The following is a 21413-nucleotide window of genomic DNA, read 5'->3' on the forward strand; positions in this document are numbered from 1 at the left end:
CTCTCCCTCCACCCCCCCAACTCTCCCTCCACCCCCCCCCCCCCAACTCTCCCTCCACCCTCCCCCCCAACTCTCCCTCCACCCCCCCCGCAACTCTCCCTCCACCCCCCGCAACTCTCCCTCCACCCCCCCAACTCTCCCTCCACCCCCCCCAACTCTCCCTCCCCCCCCCAACTCTCCTCCACCCCCCCCAACTCTCCCCCCCCCCCCCAACTCTCCCCCCCCCCCCAACTCTCCCTCCACCCCCCCAACTCTCCCTCCACCCCCCCCCCAACTCTCCCTCCAACCCCCCCAACTCTCCCTCCAACCCCCCCAACTCTCCCTCCAACCCCCCCAACTCTCCCTCCAACCCCCCTCGAACTCTCCCCCCTCCCCCGAACGCTCCCCCACCCTCCCCCCGAACCCTCCCCCCCTTCCCCCCGAACTCTCCCCCCCCTCCCCCCGAACTCTCCCCCCCCTCCCCCCGAACTCTCCCCCCCCTCCCCCCGAACTCTCCCCCCCTCCCCCCAAACTCTCCCCCCCTCCCCCCGAACTCTCCCCCCCTCCCCCCGAACTCTCCCCCCCCCTCCCCCCGAACTCTCCCCCCCCTCCCCCCGAACTCTCCCCCCCCCTCCCCCCGAACTCTCCCCCCCCTCCCCCCGAACTCTCCCCCCCCCTCCCCCCGAACTCTCCCCCCCCTCCCCCGAACTCTCCCCCCCCCTCCCCCCGAACTCTCCCCCCCCTCCCCCCGAACTCTCCCCCCCCCTCCCCCCGAACTCTCCCCCCCTCCCCCCGAACTCTCCCCCCCCCTCCCCCCCCGAACTCTCCCGCCCTCCCCCTAACTCTCCCGCCCTCCCCCCTAACTCTCCCCCCCTCCCCCGAACTCTCCCCCCCTCCCCCCGAACTCTCCCCCCCTCCCCCCGTACTCTCCCCCCCTCCCCCCGAACTCTCCCCCCCCCTCCCCCCGAACTCTCCCACCTCCCCCCGAACTCTCCCACCTCCCCCCGAACTCTCCCCCCTCCCCCCCGAACTCTCCCCCCTCCCCCCGAACTCTCCCCCCCCTCCCCCCGAACTCTCCCCCCCCTCCCCCCGAACTCTCCCCCCCTCCCCCCGAACTCTCCCCCCCTCCCACCGAACTCTGCCCCCCTCCCCCCAGCTCTGCCCCCCTCCCCCCAGCTCTGCCCCCCTCCCCCCAACTCTCTATCTTTTCCCCCCCAACTCTCTATCTCTTCCCCCCCAACTCTCTCTCTTCCCCCCCCCCCAACTCTCTCTCTTTCCCCCCCCCCAACTCTCTCTCTTTCCCCCCCCCCAACTCTCTCTCTTCCCCCCCCCAACTCTCTCTCTTCCCCCCCCCAACTCTCTCTCTTCCCCCCCCCCCCAACTCTCTCTCTTCCCCCCCCCAACTCTCTCTCTTTCCCCCCAACTCTCTCTCTTTCCCCCCCCAACTCTCTCTCTTCCCCCCCCAACTCTCTCTCTTTCCCCCCCCCCAACTCTCTCTCTTTCCCCCCCCCCCAACTCTCTCTCTTTCCCCCCCCCCCAACTCTCTCTCTTTCCCCCCCCCCAACTCTCTCTCTTCCCCCCCCCCCAACTCTCTCTCTTCCCCCCCCAACTCTCTCTCTTCCCCCCAACTCTCTCTCTTCCCCCCCCAACTCTCTCTCTTCCCCCCCCCAACTCTCTCTCTTTCCCCCCCCCCAACTCTCTCTCTTTCCCCCCCCCCAACTCTCTCTCTTTCCCCCCCCCCAACTCTCTCTCTTTCCCGCCCCCCAACTCTCTCTCTTTCCCGCCCCCCCAACTCTCTCTCTTTCCCGCCCCCCAACTCTCTCTCTTTCCCGCCCCCCCAACTCTCTCTCTTTCCCGCCCCCCCAACTCTCTCTCTTTCCCGCCCCCCCCAACTCTCTCTCTTTCCCGCCCCCCCAACTCTCTCTCTTTCCCGCCCCCCCAACTCTCTCTCTTTCCCGCCCCCCCCAACTCACTCTCTTTCCCGCCCCCCCAACTCACTCTCTCTTTCCCCCGCCCCCCCAACTCTCTCTCTCTTTCCCCCGCCCCCCCAACTCTCTCTCTCTTTCCCCCGCCCCCCCAACTCTCTCTCTCTTTCCCCCGCCCCCCCAACTCTCTCTCTCTTTCCCCCGCCCCCCCAACTCTCTCTCTCTTTCCCCCGCCCCCCCAACTCTCTCTCTCTTTCCCCCGCCCCCCCAACTCTCTCTCTCTTTCCCCCGCCCCCCCAACTCTCTCTCTCTTTCCCCCGCCCCCCCAACTCTCTCTCTCTTTCCCCCGCCCCCCCAACTCTCTCTCTCTTTCCCCCGCCCCCCCAACTCTCTCTCTCTTTCCCCCGCCCCCCCAACTCTCTCTCTCTTTCCCCCGCCCCCCCAACTCTCTCTCTCTTTTCCCCCCCCCCAACTCTCTCTCTCTTTCCCCCCCCCAACTCTCTCTCTCTTCCCCCCCCAACTCTCTCTCTCTTCCCCCCCCCAACTCTCTCTCTCTTCCCCCCCCAACTCTCTCTCTCTTCCCCCCCCAACTCTCTCTCTCTTCCTCCCCCAACTCTCTCTCTCTTCCCCCCCCAACTCTCTTCCCCCCCAACTCTCTCTCTCTTCCCCCCCCAACTCTCTCTCTCTTCCCCCCCAACTCTCTCTCTCTTCCCCCCAACTCTCTCACTTCCCCCCACTATCTCCCTCTCCCTCCCCCACTCTCCCCCCCACTATCTCCCTCTCCCTCCCCCCACTCTCCCCCCCCACTATCTCCCTCTCCCTCCCCCCACTCTCCCCCCACTATCTCCCTCTCCCTCCCCCCACTCTCCCCCCACTATCTCCCTCTCCCTCCCCCACTCTCCCCCCCCACTATCTCCCTCTCCCTCCCCCACTCTCCCCCCCCACTATCTCCCTCTCCCTCCCCCACTCTCCCCCACCCCCCACTATCTCCCTCTCCCTACCCCCACTATCTCCCTCTCCCTCCCCCCACTCTCCCCCTCTCCCCCCCCCACTCCCCCCCACTCCCCCCTCCCCCCTCCCCCACTATCTCCCTCTCCCTCCCCCCACTCTCCCCCCACTATCTCCCTCTCCCTCCCCCCACTCTCCCCCCATCCCCCACTATCTCCCTCTCTCCTCACCCTGACCACTCTCTGCACTTGGCTCCCACATGCTTCCTAGTGGCCATAAGCCCAACCACCCAGGACACCCTATTGTGGACGATTACTGTGCACATACAGAGAGAATCTCTGCTCTCATGGACCGACACCTTCAGCCTATTACCAATAACCTACCATCCTACATAAGACACGAACCATCTCTTCCACTGCCTCTCCACAGTTTCTGTTCCTTTACTGCGTGGCACCCTGCTCTTCATTGTTGGTGCCACCTCCCTCTACACTAGATTTCCTAATGCCAATGAGCTTGCCGCTATTGAACACTGCCTTCCCCAACACCCAGCTGACAATTTCCTTTCTGGTCCCCATGAGCAACTACATCCTCGCCTGCAGTTACTTCTCCTTTGAAGGCACCACCTACCATCAAATCAATGGAACAGCAGTGGTCACCCCCATCGGGATCATTCTGCACTAAACTATTCATGGGTTATGTAAAGGAATCCTTCCTAACTACACAGAAACCCAAACTCCTCACATGGTTCAGATTCATGAATGACATCTTCATGATCTGGGCTGAGGGTGGGAGCACCCTATCCACATTCTTCCAGAGCCTCAACACATTCTCCCCCATTTGCTTCAACTGGTCCTCCTCAACTTAACAGGCACTTTCCTGTGTGATGACCTTACCTCAAGAATGTCTACATCAGTACCCCTTTCCACTTCAGACTTGCCACCCTTTAACAGTACCTTAACTTTGACAGCTGCCACTTGTTCCATACCAAGATTTTCCTCCCATTCAGCCTAGCCACTTCTGATTGTCACACCTGCTGTGACGAGCAGTCTCTCCCCCAAATATGCTGAGGATCTTATTGAGGCCGCCACAGACCATATTGACCCTGTCCAGAAACATCTCCCATGCCTTATTTCTTCATTCACTTACTACCTCCCACATACCCACCGGCCAGCCACAAAAGAGCACATCCCTTGTGATTCAGTACCACCCGGGACTGGAGCAACTGAATAATATTCTCTACCAGAGTTTTGACTTACCTCTTGTCATGCCCTGAAATGAGGAATGTCCTAACCACTATCCTTCCCACACCTCCCAGTGATGTTCCACCACCCACAAAAGCTACACAATATTCTTTTCCATCCCTGCTCCATCCGTGGTACCACCCCTTTGCCTCATGGCTCATCCCTATAATTATCCATCAAAGGCAGAGTCACCTGTAAAAGCAGCCATGTGATCTACAAAGTAAGCTGCAACCACTGTGCTGCATTCTACGTGGGCATGACACCAACAGTCTGTCTGTCCATACGAATGGCCACTGACAAACAGTTGCCAAGAGACAGCTGGACCACCCAGTTGCTGAAAATGCTGCCAGATGCAATGTGCTTCTCTATAATGACTGCTTCATAGCTTGTGGCATCTGGTTTCTTCCTACCAACACAAGCATTTTCTGAAATGCACACATGGGAACTCTCTCTAAACATATCCTTTCTGGTATTTCTGGGTTCACCTTGCAGACGTAGATACCCGTCAGTGGTTTGCCCATTATGTAATCCAGCGTTTCTGAGTGCACCTTGCAGATGTAGATGTATGTAAAAAAAGAAAGTAAATTACATATTGAGCAAATGGTACAAAAAGAAACATTGACCTTGGGCTATGCTACGTATCTTTTATTTCACTTTTGTTGGTTTCGCCAACTCTTAATCAGACTGTCACGTTTCAACCTAACCTAGGCCGTGGATTGTGCTACAGATCAGTCTTATCACTGCAGCAGAGAGGTGGTATAGCCATTCTCACCTGAACTGACTCTGGCATTTGTATCGGACTTCACAACTCCACCCAATCTGCATGAAAATTAGATTTTTGCATTGGCTTGTAATTTTTTAAAGCACTGGGCATGCTAAATTCATTTTTGTTATGAGATACAAATACATTTAAGGAATAAACTAGAAAATGAGTGTAAAAATTAGAAGATATGTGCAAAGTGGCCTCTGCTAGCTGTGTGTAAACCATTATTTTTAAACTAAATTCAGCAATAACATTAAGTATAAAATACTGTTGCCGAGACTCTAATATCGCATTGGTGAGATGTGAAAGGCTGATTAATCAAGTTTCTGACATTTATCTTTCAGCAAATCTCAAGTATACATCTGGTTTTGTCAACAGGTTACGATACTCCCCTGCTGTCGAGGATGTACGACCATGTCCGGGTGATCGGAGGTGGGTCGGTGGTGGCAGCTGAGGCGTTAACGAGTTCTGGTGCGGAAGTAGCCATCAACTGGTGTGGAGGGTGGCACCACGCCCAGAGGTGAGCTCGAGTTCAGAATTTTCGTTGATAACTTCAGTCAGTGAATGTTCGAATGAGGTTCACCTCCACTGTTGGGTGTGGTGCCCACTACTGTATTGTCACTACAGCTCCTGGAGACAGGTCGAGGCACAGTGTAGGCACCTCACAACAGCACCTCAGATTTTCAGAGTAGTGCTAGCCTGACACTTGCGAGTTACCACATAGCGCACCTCGTCACAAGCATTGAATAGTGTTGTGAGTGACAGGATAGAGCATTTTGTGTACCAGATGTTGCTTGTGCCATATGTTGAGGTCTGTGCCCCTGATCCCACGTAAACATTACTGAGTGGTCAAGTCACGGGAAAGCACTGGAAATGATGTTGGTCGTCATCTACTGCAGCCCATTGTGATGTACCGTCTACTAAATGAGAATGAATGTTTATGCTTTAAATACTTCGTGGCAATATGTGTATGTAAAATATAGAGAGATGAGACATTTGGAACTGGGTTGTTTACTGATATATGGCGCTGTAATATTCAGTTGATCTATCCAGTTTGTCCCATTATACACACCCTGCAACAACTCTTGCTTGGAACAGATGTATGAGGTGCTACCAGCAAGCGATGGAACCAAAAAGAAAAAAGTGGGCAGGTACACATATACAATAATGAGAAAAGTTATCACAATAAATTGTACCAAATTATGTTTAATACTAAAGTTAAACTTGGTATCTCTTAAATTCTAAGCTACTGTGTTACAAAAAAACTTTACTGATGAGAATATATAAGTATTACTAATAATTGTTACTTAACTATGAATTGAAAATTGATGACAAAAATGATCTTCTCAAATAGAATGTAAATTTTGTGGAAAATAGCCACAATATACTTTTCAGGTTTGTCCTTTATGTAACTACTTGTAGCAGAGTAAGTGTACATTGAATGTCCATGACAGCATTATAATTTAAATTGATCGGATTGTCTTTTTCACAAAGCATTAAGTAATAGTGTTCAAGTGAAACAACCATTGTTCCAAATGTAAGATTTGACATTATTGGTTCTCGCATTCCTCATTGTCTGTGTCACTGCATTAAGTGCTAGAAAATTAGGTAGTCAAAGTATCTTAGTTTCATCTCAAGTTTCCAGCATTCTCGGTGAGTTTCATATGTCTGGCAGTCATGAACGTCTCAGGCTCCTGGTTGTCCATATTGTGTCTGTCAGATCTTCCGCCATGAGTATTTGCACAGCAATGGTGCAGGCTGCAGTCAATCAAAAAATTATGTTGAATTAGGATGATAGATACAGAAAACACTCAATGCCCAGGGGTTACATATATGGTAAGCTAACACTGTTTCACATATATGTACATAAATGTATTAGGGGCATGTACTTTTGTACAATAAATCAAGCAGAATGTAATAGATACATTCTTATCCTAAATATTCATCACAAGGTGTTTACAAAAAGTGTTTATATTCAAAGTATCATCAACAGCAGCAGTGGGGAAAAAGTAGAAATTTATGTGTGCAGATCAGTACATCTCTCTTAGTCGTGTATTATCAGTAAAGAATATGTCAAGCCCTAGTGCAAAATAAAGCATACATACAATCAAGGGCTATGCCATTGCAGTACCATCTTTCAACAAGGAGTATTGAAAAGAATAAATTCATTCCTTTCTTAATTCTGTTTTGACTTCAAACTGTACTATTGTGGTTCATATGTCTTAAATATGTGTATTTGCAATTTATCATTAATCTTTCATGCGACTAGCAAGTTCTGTACAATTAAAAATTTCATGTATTCTAGTGCTTATCTCCCTTTACAAATGACCCAAGTAAATATGAACTCAAAATAACACTATATACAGTGTGTCTATGTACAGGCAACAAAACTGTAGTGTTAGTTTCTTGCTATTGCATAACTTTTCATTAACTACAAGATGTGATCCATTTTCTGTGGTACATAATGTAAAATAATGTGTCTATTTCACTTTATTTATGTCCTACAAAATTACCACAGAGTAACTGTTAGATGTCACGACAACACATTATCCTTTGCTTGCAAGGATAATCATTAAAGTGTATTATGTAACACATTTACCATCATAATAGTGGTAAAACTGGTGTAGTATATAGTACTAAGTGTGATTTCTCTGTATTTTCAACTCTTTGTAACTGGTTTTCTGCATGTAACTGGTTTACATGTAAAGAAAAATTTGAGACAGATAGCAAAGTCCATAGAGTGTCTCAAATTTAATAACTGAATAGATAAGCCACAGAGAATTCACATCACAAAATATACATATGTAGAAACCAGAATTAGATGTCACACTGTGTGGTATGGTTTTTCTCGTAAATGAAGTCTCTTTGCTTTGTGAACATTATTATGGTCGCAGCACAAAATTTACCACTTTGTTGGTCATATAGTTTGGTCTGTCATAAAATGTATAATTATTTTATTCTGCAACATAAGTGAAACTGATAAATAAGTAGGTTTAAAATTGTCAAATGTTGAATGCTTAACCAAGTATACTCTGCTACTTACTACACCTGGGGAGATTGGTTGGTCATTATAGTAAGAGGTAATTTTGATAGGTGGACAGGATTAGAAGATGCAGCATTTGAAAATGAAAATTGAAGAATAATGTTACATATCTTGGAAATCTAAAGTTCACCACAAACTTACCAATACAGATACATGCGAATGGACAGTTTGTTGCTGGTCATTCTCACATAGAAAGCTTCACAGTGTAGGCAGGTCAGTTGGTAAATGACGTGGGTGCTTTCACACGTGGCTCTGCCTTTGCTCGTGTACACTTTCTGGGTGATTTACCAACTGACCTGCCTACACTGTGAAGCCTTCTATGTGGGAATGACCAGCAACAAACTGTCCATTCGTATGAATGGACACAGGCAGACAGTGTTTGTTGGTAATGAGGATCACCCTGTGGCTAAACATGCCTTGGTGCATGGCCAGCACATCTTGGCACAGTGTTACACCGTCCGGGTTATCTGGATACTTCCCACTAACACCAACCTGTCAGAACTCCGGAGATGGGAACTTGCCCTTCAGTATATCCTCTCTTCTTGTTATCCGCCAGGCCTCAATCTCCGCTAATTTCAATTTGCTGCCGCTCATACCTCACCTGTCTTTCAACATCATCGTTGCCTCTGTACTTCCGCCTCGACTGACATCTCTGCCCTTGCCTTTACAAATGTCTGCTTTTGTGTGTGCGCGCGCGCGCGCGCGCGCTCCCGTGATTGGAGTGACTCCTTGCCCTCTCCCTTAAAACCCACATCCTTTCGTCTTTCCCTCTCCTTCCCTCTTTCTTGATGAAGCAACCATTTGTTGCGAAAGCTTGAATTTTGTGTGTATGTTTGTGTTTGTTTGTGTGTCTATCGACCTGCCAGCACTTTCGTTTGGTAAGTCACATCATCTTTGTTTATACACCCCTGGAAATTGAAATAAGAACACCGTGAATTCATTGTCCCAGGAAGGGGAAACTTTATTGACACATTCCTGGGGTCAGATACATCACATGATCACACTGACAGAACCACAGGCACATAGACACAGGCAACAGAGCATGCACAATGTCGGCACTAGTACAGTGTATTTCCACCTTTCGCAGCAATGCAGGCTGCTATTCTCCCATGGAGACGATCATAGAGATGCTGGATGTAGTCCTGTGGAACGGCTTGCCATGCCATTTCCACCTGGCGCCTCAGTTGGACCAGCGTTCGTGCTGGACATGCAGACCGCGTGAGACGACGCTTCATCCAGTCCCAAACATGCTCAGTGGGGGACAGATCCGGAGATCTTGCTGGCCAGGGTAGTTGACTTACACCTTCTAGAGCACGTTGGGTGGCACAGGATACATGCGGACGTGCATTGTCCTGTTGGAACAGCAAGTTCCCTTGCCGGTCTAGGAATGGTAGAACGATGGGTTCGATGACGGTTTGGATGTACCGTGCACTATTCAGTGTCCCCTCGACGATCACCAGTGGTGTACGGCCAGTGTAGGAGATCGCTCCCCACACCATGATGCCGGGTGTTGGCCCTGTGTGCCTCGGTCATATGCAGTCCTGATTGTGGCGCTCACCTGCAGGCGCCAAACACGCATACGACCATCATTGGCACCAAGGCAGAAGTGACTCTCATCGCTGAAGATGACACGTCTCCATTCGTCCCTCCATTCACGCCTGTCGCGACACCACTGGAGGCGGGCTGCACGATGTTGGGGCGTGAGCGGAAGACGGCCTAACGGTGTGCGGGACCGTAGCCCAGCTTCGTGGAGACGGTTGCGAATAGTCCTCGCCGATACCCCAGGAGCAACAGTGTCCCTAATTTGCTGGGAAGTGGCGGTGCGGTCCCCTACGGCACTGCGTAGGATCCTACGGTCTTGGCGTGCATCTGTGCCTCGCTGCGGTCCGGTCCCAGGTCGACGGGCACGTGCACCTTCCGCCGACCACTGGCGACAACATCGATGTACTGTGGAGACCTCACGCCCCACGTGTTGAGCAATTCGGCGGTACGTCCACCCGGCCTCCCACATGCCCACTATACACCCTCGCTCAAAGTCCGTCAACTGCACATACGGTTCACGTCCACGCTGTCGCGGCATGCTACCAGTGTTAAAGACTGCGATGGAGCTCCGTATGCCACGGCAAACTGGCCGACACTGACGGCGGCGGTGCACAAATGCTGCGCAGCTAGCGCCATTCGACGGCCAACACCGCGGTTCTTGGTGTGTCCGCTGTGCCGTGCGTGTGATCATTGCTTGTACAGCCCTCTCGCAGTGTCCGGAGCAAGTATGGTGGGTCTGACACACCGGTGTCAATGTGTTCTTTTTACCATTTCCAGGAGTGTATATATAACAAAGATGATGTGACTTACCAAACGAAAGTGCTGGCAGGTCGATAGACACACAAACAAACACAAACATACACACAAAATTCAAGCTTTCGCAACAAACGGTTGCTTCATCAGGAAAGAGGGAAGGAGAGGGAAAGACGAAAGGATGTGGGTTTTAAGGGAGAGGGTAAGGAGTCATTCCAATCCCCGGAGCGGAAAGACTTACCTTAGGGGGGAAAAAGGACAGGTATACACTCGCGCGCGCACACACACACATATCCATCCACACATACACAGACACAAGCAGACATTTGTAAAGGCAAAGAGTTTGGCCAGAGATGTCAATTGGGCGGAAGTAAAGAGGCAAAGATGTTGTTGAAAGACAGGTGAGGTATGAGCGGCGGCAAATTGAAATTAGCGGAGATTGAGGCCTAGAGGATAACAAGAAGAGAGGATATACTGAAGGGCAAGTTCCCATCTCTGGAGTTCTGACAGGTTGGTGTTAGTGGGAAGTATCCAGATAACCCGGACGGTGTAACACTGTGCCAAGATGTGCTGGCCGTGCACCAAGGCATGTTTAGCCACAAGGTGATCCTCATTACCAACAAACACTGTCTGCCTGTGTCCATTCATGCGAATGGACAGTTTGTTGCTGGTCGTTCCCACATAGAAAGGTTCACAGTGTAGGCAGGTCAGTTGGTAAATCACGTGGGTGCTTTCACATGTGGCTCTGCCTTTGATCGTGTACACCTTCCGGGTTACAGGACTGGAGTAGGTGGTGGTGGGAGGGTGCATGGGACAGGTTATACACCGGGGGCGGTTACAAGGGTAGGAGCCAGAGGGTAGGGAAGGTGGTTTGGGGATTTCATAAGGATGAACTAAGAGGTTGTGCAGGTTAGGTGGACGGCGGAAAGACACTCTTGGTGGAGTGGGGAGGATTTCCTGAAGGATGGGTCTATCGACCTGCCAGCACTTTCGTTCGGTAAGTCACATCATCTGTGTTAATATATATATTAACACCTTGCACCACTTTGTTGTAAGATGCTTCTTCTACACTGACAAATCCTGTGAACATGGCTTGACTTCCCTGAATTCTTGTTTCTATTATCAAAACCAGCATCAGAATTATGCCTATGCCTCCTGTACCTTCCCTAAAGGGAAACTGATCATTATCCAACAAATCCTCAATTTTTGTTTTCATTCTTCTGTTAGTTATTCTCATTAGCATTTTGTTTGCTGGATCCGAGAGGCAACAGAAGACCTTATGGGAGGTTGTTGGACAACACGAGGAAACATCCAGAGCTATGTGACAAATCGTACGGCTGGAGGACGTTATCCACAAATCTATTGCAGTCAACATGACTGCTTTATTCACTAAAGGATGTGGAATTGCTGATCGTGATGATAACGATTGTGGTCCCATTGCATAAATGGTACACTGTGACACATATCTACTTGTTTTATTAGTTGACAGTTGTCCTTGACATACACGCTGTGTTGCAGATTCTCCGTAACAACTCTGCCAATAAGTTGTTCTCCTTTTAGTTTCCCCCCATTTTAATATATGAGATAGAATTGTGTATGTACATTTATATGTGTCTCTTGATAGTTTTGACATTCTGCTGAAATAAATATGGCCAGTAATCCTCCCTCATAATTTTTCAAGTTTCATCAAGAAAATTTTCCATTTAGTATGTTATTCTGTGTTCGATATTGTATTTATATGGGTGCAGGGCACTTGTATGTCTCTAAACAGTTGTTCAATTTTTAAATTGCAGAGATGGAGCAGAAGGGTTCTGTTATGTGAATGACATTGCCATGGCTATCCTGAAGATGTGCAAAAAATTTCAAAGGATTCTATATGTTGACATGGACCTTCATCATGGTAAACCTATAATTTGTATCATCTAGATCTTCTTATTGTGTATACATACATACAATTATCAATTATGGTAGCTGCTAGTACTTGTTAAGTAGTGCCAGTCATGGAGTGGTTTACTTGGCGGCAGAACTTCTGCACCGTTTCAGCTGGAACCTCTCGTCTTCTCTTGTCGAACAGTCAGCGAGGATATTTTAAACTGCCAACCAGCACAGTCTGGGCCAGTGTCTTTTGATTCCACATTCACTGAGGTGACAGAAATTATGAGATACCTCCTAATATCATGTCAGACTTCCTTTTGCCCAGTGTAGTGCAGCAACTCGACGTGGCATGGACTCGACAAGTTGTTGGAAGTCCCCTGCAGAAATGAGCCGTGCCGCCTCTATAGCAGCCCGCAGTTGTGAAAGTATTGCCAGTGCAGAATTTGATGCACAATCTGACTTCTCGATTATGTCCCGTAAATGTTCGATGAGACTCGTGTCACGTGTTTTGGGTGGCCAAACCGTTCACTAGAAGTGTCCAGAATGTTCTCCAAACCAATCGCGATCAAATGTGGCCCGGTGACATGGTGCATTGTCACCCATAAAAATTCCATCATTGTTTGGGCACATGAAGTCCATGAATGGCTACAAGTGGTCTCCAAGTAGCTGGAGATAGCAGATGACCCAGTCCATTCTATGTAAAAACAGCCCACACCATTATGGTGCCATCATCAAATTGTATAGTGCCTTGTTGACAACTTGGGTCCATGGCTTTGTGAGGTCTGTGCCACACTTGAACCCTACCATAAGCTCTTACCAGCTGCAATTGGGATTCATTTGACCAGGCCATAGTTTTCAAATTTGTCTAGTGTCCAACAGATATGGTCATGAACCTGGGAAAGATGGTCATGCTCTTGACAAAGGCAGTTGTGTAGGTGATCTGCTGCCGTAGTTCATTAACACCAAATTTTGCTGCACTGTCCTAACGGATACATTTGTCGTACATCTCACATTGATTTCTGCAGCTATTTCACGCAGGGTTGCTTGTCTGTTAGCATTGAGAACTCTGCACAAATGCTGCTGCTCTCGTTCGTTAAGTGAAGGCCGTAGTGAGAGGTAATTCCTGAAATTCGGTATTCTCAGCACTCTTGACACTGTGGATCTTGAAGTATTGAATTCCCGAACAGATTTCCAAAATAGACTGAACCATGTGTCTAGTCTGACTACCCTTTTGCATTCAAAGTCTGTTAATTCCCGTCATGGGGTCACAATAGTGTCGGAAACATTTTTCATGTCAATCACCTGGGTGCAGATGACAGCTCCACCAAAGCTCTGCCCTTTTATTCCTTGTGTATGTGATGCTACAGTCATCTGTATTTGTGCATTTCGTTAGTCCAGGACTTCTGTCACCTCAGTGTAACATAAGAGGGTCTGTAAGTACCTCCTAGGTGTAAAGAGATGACTGTGCAGAAGCTACAATGCAAACAGAAATATGACACATATCAGTAGACAAGTTTCAATTTATAATAGGCACTGTAGTGTAGTTGCAGATCACACCACTAGGGGGCAGGCATGTCAGAATGTAGTATAACCTATGGAGTGATGCGTACATTTTGTGTCCTAGAATTTTCTACATGCGAGGCAATTCTGACAGTTTCATACAAGTTATCACATAAGAGCTCCTGCTGTAACTACCAGTGTTGTGTGTTCACTGCTTCATAGTTTGTGAGTGAAGTTCGTACGTGATTTGGACATTAGTGGCCACCTGGCCTGCTAATAACAGCAGCAGTTGTGTGCACAACTTGCCAGCGCAAGCTGTGCCTCCAGTTGGAACAAACAGTTGTATAGGGTGGACCGCAAGGCTCTGCAGGCCACTTGTGTATTGCTGATTGTATTGTACCTTGTTCTCTACATGTATGTGTACATTTTCAGCAATAAATTACAGTATTCTTGGCTTAGAACAGCTCCAACAGACAAAACATTCCACGGGTGGCAACATGTTCTGTGAGACTGGCTGCTTATGTGGTGTAAAGAAAAGAGACCAAGTGGGATCAGCAGCAGATAAGGTGGAGTATGTGTGGAAATTGTTCATCAGGAGCCCAAAGAAATAAAAAAGACACGTACCAGCAGGGAACTGCAGGTACTGCAGTCAACCGTCTGGCACATTCAACACAAACTTCTGCATGTAAAACCATTGTTACATGCACTGACTGCTTGGGAAAATGAGCTTCGTTCTGGCTTTTGCAATGACTTGCAGTGGCTACTGAAAGAAGACTATTTTTTTTTAATTTTTTTTAATTTTTTTTTATTTTTATTTTTTTTTTTATGGAATTTGTTTTTCAATGACAAAACCAAGTTTGATGTTTCTGGATAGCTGTATTGTGATAATGTTCCTTTTTTTGACAGAACATCCACACAAGATTGTAGAACACATTTGTAATTCACCTAAAGCTAATATCTTTTGCAGCACACCCTCTTCAAAATTTTACAGACCCTGTGTCTCTGTGGAGAAAACTGTGACTGGTTTCATGTACTTGAACATGCTGTAGCAATGGCTTGTGCCACAGTTACAGTAAGACGCTGGAGACTCCATTTTGCAACAAGACAGTGCTCCACCGTACTTTCTTTCAGACATTTGTGATTAGCTCAGTGCTGAACTGCCTTACCGTGAAATTGGCTTGCTTCCCAATGTAACAGTCCTGTTCTTCAGTGGCCCCCATGGTCACATTGTAAACCACCAAACTGGTTTCATCTAATTTTTGTCACCGCCTCTGTATCACATCCATTTGTTGTGTTGAAGCTGAAAATCTTACTCAGTACTTGATGGTGCTTGTTAAAATGAAATCTACACACCACCACAATTTTCTGCACATTTTATTAGCCTCACAGTGTTTCTACTTGGACTGTGCCCAGTTTTCCAACTTCATGAAAATATTAGCATGTACAATCATGATGGCACACTCAAATGAATGGGAGATCAGTGGCAGAACTGCTCATATGAATCACAAAAGTATCAAAACAAATATTAATAATATTAGTGAACACTGTCCTGTAATTAATGGTATTCATTAAATGAAGTACTCAAATGTGGCACAAAACGTCCCAGTTCACATACAGTATTGTCTTGTAGTAATCTTTTAGAATAAGGTACACTACCATAACTCTCTTATTTCACTCATTAATTAAACTGATGACACTCAACAGTAACTTGCTCACCAGGCAATAATAGCTCAGACCTCCTATCAACTACAGCAAAGTTCAGTCTAAATACTGATTTATTTGAATTGCGAAATAACTTGGAGGTTTTTAGGCCGTGATGTTACTATTTTTTTGTGAGTGCAGGTACATATATTTCCATGAACAAACTGTGCATACCTGTGACGTGAACAATTATTGAAAGCATAGATGTTGCACGCTTGTTAGCTTGACCGAGACTGGGTGTAGACTGACTGACTTTTGAGTGACATGTGACTACTTAAAAACTGGCATGTAGACAAATTGTTATTTTGGAAATTGTGCAGTCATTTAAAAAGTTTTGTTATGTAGATTGGACTATTAAGTATTGATAAATGTTTGATTTGCTAAAAATATAAGATCTAAAAACTGAAAAAAAGATTATGAAATCACTGTATGGATACTCATTAGGAGTAACTCAATTGCAAGTGCATGTCCTGTTTGGAATATTAGTCTACATAGTGCTAAGTTATTCAAAATATTAATTAGTGAGGGGGTGTCACCTGATTCCAGAAAATAGAGCAACGAAAGTGTGTCAAAGTTCAGAATCTAACAAGCCCAGAGGCAAAACTGGCAATAGAAATTACAGTGGTATGGAAATTGTAATGTTTATTACCTCATAAGTAAATGAGTTTCATGCAAAATAAAGTATGTGTCTGTAGAGTTGGGATGCCAGTCTTTATGATGAATGGTGTTATATGTCCACAAATGTGTATTAACTGACATGATGTTGGCAAAGTTGTAAGGTAGTGAGAAAGTCAGCTATTAGTATTTTTCTGCTGACCATGCGTGAAGTGTAAACTGGTTTAACTGTTGGACTTGGCACAATGTAAATTACTGAATAATAGGTTTAGGTGGAGCAAAGTCTAATTCAAGTTTTCAAGTATTTGGATACATGTACAGAACACACCACAATATGATAATTAGTATAATTATTGGGAATAATAACTATTAATCATCAGGGGTGGAAGTCATAAAAGATAAAATATTTCCAACTTTATATGTCACAACCTGACTTAACTGAATGTGACTTTTCTTATGGAGTTATGTTGAACATAGTGTCTTCCTGCCTCCACTGCTACTTAATTCGGAAGAGTTGCTAGGAAGGATCATTAACCCTCGAGTGGACGCACCTATGTTTAAGTGTGCCAGACACGAATAAAATTGTTTTGCACCATTCCATTGTTGTTTCACAATTGTGAGCCCGTATGTATTCCTTCATTATTGCTTTGGTTAACACAGTAATAAATTGTGTTATACATCCAAGTGAGCAGTAGTACTATAAAATATGCAGAGAGCTAGGTGGGAAAAAATTACGATCCCTGCTAGAAAATGATACAGATCGTGAGCTAGCAGTAAAATCCCACAATGGGGCAGCTGTCTAAGAGATAATTGGTAATATAGTAAGCAGCTGGCTGTGATCTGTAGCAGTGCTGTTTATAACTTTGAGTGTGTCATTACTGTGGGTTAACACCTGTCCGTTGCAACAGAGTGAATGAATAATAAAGGTTCACTTCATTATTGCTTAGTTAAACAGTGATATAGCTCATATTATATAAGTTTATTTTATCATTCCTTAATTAAACTAAGATTAAACTATGATTTTGCTCATACATACTTACCTTGATAACATAAAAGACAGCCACTCCTTACATGTGTTGAAAGTGTGCTGCGTGCCTGCGTATGTTATGAAAAATGGCCACTTGAGGGTTAATGTGATTGCTGATATTGACCATGACATGTCAGGATGTGTTCGGCAAGAATTTGGCTACCATATTGACGCTTGACTCGTCACTCACAAACAGTGCCTTTACTGAGCACTCATAATGTGAGTTCAAAAACGTGGAGAAATGTAGTATCCAGTAATGTGTTGTGTATTTTCTGAGAGTCTCATAGTTTTTGCGCAGTCCTCTTCGTGTAAGATACTTTTTGATATGCTAAACAGCACAGTAGTAAGAAGGTCGGAGCTACTCGCAGGTCGACCTGCAATCCATCGAGCAGCTCTGCTAGATGTCGCGTACTACTGCTAGGCAGTATATTGCCTGTGGTCTTTACTTAGGCCAGTAGTTTTTAGAATCGAATCTCATAGACTAAAGTGACTGCGATTGATTACTTATGTGCTCATATAAATTAACTCTGCTTCCATTTGACATTTTAGTGTAGGCTGCTGTAGCTTGGGCATGGGCAAACAGCTGACACCCAACCAGCCTGGCAGTAACGTATGCGACTGTACACCCCCCTGCCTCACTCCCATGAGCAGGATGGCTAAGCGATTCGTGTACAGGAATGACAGGCTACCTTACGGGTAGCCCGTATGTCCACACCTGCCTGCGAGCAGGCTGATGTGTGCTGCCAGCAGCAATGGAACAGACTACTCTAGTGCCAATAGTTTAAATATCAAACTTTTTGGTGGGGAAGGGGGGTGAATACATGCATAGCAAGAGAGCACTTCTCACTGAATAAGAGATTTCGATGGTAAACTGGAGCTAATTATCAAGTCGTTTGCTCCTTTATGTATCAAAATGTACAACTCACACCAGTTCCATTCTGAAGTGTATTTCATTAACACAAATCCTTAAATTTTCACTCTGTCAGTAACTACTGTCCATAAGAAGCCAATAGAGCAACATTTACAAAATAAATAACATTCGCATCAACATTCTAATATGACACCCATTTGACTGCAATCTCATAACTTTTATTCTTAGGTCATGCTCTGTGCATTATTTGTATAAGTGACAACTCTGTCATTGCCTTAGACATTGTACTCTAGCCACAAATGCTGTTAACAACCTGTTTGCAAATCCCCCCCCTCCCCCCACTGTGCGTGCGGTGCGAGCGAGCGCACTCACACACACACACACACACACACACACACACACACACACACACACAAATTAGTCCAGTTTGTAAGATATAAATGTGAAGGTAGTCACATTGTGCAGTAGTGGTGTAGCTCAGTTTAAGAACTAAATAATTCAATTGAAACCAATTTATGTAGATCAACATATATGTATTGTAATTGAATGTGTTCCATGAGTTGAGATGAATTTTGATGGGAACAAAAATCAGCATTTTCTTAATCTCTGTAAGTTGTAACGATAACCAAAGGCATTCAGTTTTTTTATACCCCACAGTGAGTATCGGATATTAATCATACCTTTCATCTCCCAGTGCCGTGGCAAGTACTTTGAAGTACTCAAAAAATCCTGAGTTCTCATGAATCAGGACAAGGAATTTCTGGAGATCATATATTGAAAGTATTTGGTAGATATCCTGACCAAATGTACGTATTTCTACCCTCACTTCTCTTAAATCAAATATACAACAATAAATTGTACCACCATCTGCAGTATGAATTTTTATACGGGAATAAAATTTTCCTGTTGTGTTGCCAGTAATCTCAGTTTGAATCTTGAAGATAGCTAGATAGATGGATGGCTAGATAGATGCTTGGCTTTCTCAGAAACAGAGCTGACTTAAACCATTCCTCTATTGTTAACTGCTATAGAGTCACTCATTGTGTTAGACCTAACATTCATCACAGTTTTCCATTTAATTTAGGTACTGTTCTCCTATAAACCAGTAACCTTCCATACCTGTCTTTGACAGTGAGTCAACAGTGTTTTCACTGAAATGTTAGTTTATCATCTTTTATTGGTGCTTATTTGCTGCTCAGCAACTCCTCTCCTTTTCTGTACAAATTGTTTTGTTTCCCAAAATATTCTCTTTTAAAACTCATACTCGCGTTTACTTGTGACAAAACAAATTCGAGAGACTTTTTTCTACTCTGATGTGAGTAACTCAAGACAAAGTTTTGGAAGCGTTTGGCAGTTTCTTGAAATGATGAAAATTGCTGTCTGTACTTTTTGCTTTTTATATGAGGGAGTAAAAAGAAATCACATGGTTACAGGCAACAATACATTAATTCCATATTTTTCTTTTGCCAAACTATAGTTTTTTTATATGCTGAGCAAGAATTGATTAGCTTTCCCATAGAATAAATGATTTTATATTTTGGTTGTGTTGCCTGATTTTATGAATGACCTGTACCAAACAAATTGTTGTATACCATTCATCATTAAACATTCTTAGATTTTCTAAAGCAACAGCCATGACACGATTGTTGTAACTGAAAAAATCACTGCTCATTTCTGCAGAAGTGCTTTGCAGATGAACCCTTTTTCAGTTCTGGTTTATCTCGAAGCACCAAACAGGTGACTGCTTAGTTCCTGGCTTGCAAAAATGAACCCAAGTTTCATCGTCTGTTTTTGATGTTGTACATAGGATTTTTAATGTCTTTGGTTCAATTTTTTGGCCATTTCATTATACAAATTTACGAAAGCCTGTTTTTGAAGTTCCATTGAGAACAAATATTTCTCACTGCTGAATATTCATGTAAAATGGAATGTTTGGCAGTCTTGTATAGTCATAAGTATACCTCTGTCTCACAGCAAGACTCATGCTGATCAGACTGTTCGTGTTGCACATGGATCACTGCTTTTGGGAACACCACAAGTCTGCAGGACGAAATACTGCAAACTGATTGTAAATAGGCATTTTTTAAGGTGATTGATTACCAGATTTGAACAAATCAATATGAGGCATTGTTCACATAGGCCTTTACGAAATTCTTAAAAAGTGATAATCTTCAGATGACATATCCATGTGTTCACAACACTTGTGTTTGAATGCTTACTGTAAACAGACTGCTCTGTCATTTTCTGAGCTGTTTTTGTTGTAACAATAACAAACGAGAAACTTTAAAGCAATATTAATGTCACATTTCAATAGTGCCATCTAGCAGTTGTTTGTGAAACTTTGAAAGGTGACCACCTATATCCCCAGATTGTTTTATGTTTCACCCTGGATTTCCCACCACTGCATATTGGCTCTGGGGGAAAAAGTCTCCATACATTAATACCAAGAATGATTTACAGCAGTGTTGAGAGTAATGGCACTTTTATATGGATGTTGCTCTGTGCAGGTGACGGCGTGCAGAACGCGTTTGCCTCTACATCCAGGGTGATGACGCTCTCGCTGCACCACCATGGGCCTGGCATATACCCTTGCAGTGGGGACGTTACTGATATTGGCATTTCAAATGGCCGCTACTATGCAGTAAATGTTCCTCTGCGTGAAGGTGTATCCGACAGCACTTACTGTGATGTTTTTCAGAAGTAAGAGCTTTAATACTTGGTTGAAATACTGTGTTGTCTGTTATTTCTGTAGTCATACTTCATTTTAGTTACTTGCATCGCAGGTCTAGATTTTTCGGTTTTAAAAAGAAAACATTAAAATAAATGAAATTGTGTTGGTAGTCAATGAAATGAAAGTAATTTATATTTCACATACTGTACAGCATTAGATGGACTCTATGCAATAAAACAATAAAAGCAGTATTTGGGAAGGTGACACAAATAGTCATTTGAGGGCGGAGGGGAAGGAATGTCAAATAGGCACATGTTCCATTTTGACTGATTCCCTGTACTTTAGGTGTTTTGTTAATGAAAGTTGGAGGAGAAAAGAATTATTTCCTTAACCTACCACCCCGCCCCCCCCCTTTCCAAAAAATACTTCAGTTAAACATATGCCGTAGACTGCACTGCCCACATAGATTACTATGCAGCCCCAGTATGCTGGAAAACCTCAACATTGTATCACATCTCAGTTGTACTTTCCCTAATTGGTAGATTGTTACCAGTAGTGGCACCACAGTCACCAGCCAGTCGTTAGATTTCCCTCTGAAGCTGTGGTTTGGCAAAAGTTCCAAACACGCACAAATTTCACTTCGAGTGGTATGTTGATCGCACAAATGTAAAGATCACCAGCAGTGTTCGTTTTTGGACACTGTGAAAATTTTGTAAGAGCTATCGTTGAGCTGGTGAGACATTTCGATTGTGTCAACACTTCAGATCTGTGCACAGGTCATTGAGGTATGGACTTATATTTATTTTTGAGGAAGTTCTCGGCAAATTTCAGCTAACAAGGTACATAGAGGATGAGCCCCTTTGAAGAAACCATCACAGCATTTGCCTTAAGGGTTTTATGTAAACCACTCTAGACAGTTGAATGGATGATCTGAAGGTGCCCCCCCCCCCCCCTCCCAC

General features: G+C 45.4%; 1 protein-coding gene across 3 annotated transcripts in view; it reads left to right on the forward strand.

Moving 5' to 3' along the window:
- The window catches only part of LOC124717125 (histone deacetylase 8-like), a 71496-nt gene that overhangs the window by 19415 nt on the left and 30668 nt on the right, over positions 1 to 21413 (forward strand). For all 3 annotated transcript variants that reach the window (XM_047243858.1, XM_047243860.1, XM_047243859.1), the window contains 3 exons: positions 5235 to 5376; positions 11988 to 12094; positions 20291 to 20483. In XM_047243858.1, coding sequence (XP_047099814.1) covers positions 5235 to 5376; positions 11988 to 12094; positions 20291 to 20483 — 442 coding nt within the window. The remainder of the gene's footprint in view (positions 1 to 5234; positions 5377 to 11987; positions 12095 to 20290; positions 20484 to 21413) is intronic.

Source organism: Schistocerca piceifrons, chromosome 9, assembly GCF_021461385.2.
Source record: "Schistocerca piceifrons isolate TAMUIC-IGC-003096 chromosome 9, iqSchPice1.1, whole genome shotgun sequence".
NCBI classification, from domain to species: domain Eukaryota; kingdom Metazoa; phylum Arthropoda; class Insecta; order Orthoptera; family Acrididae; genus Schistocerca; species Schistocerca piceifrons.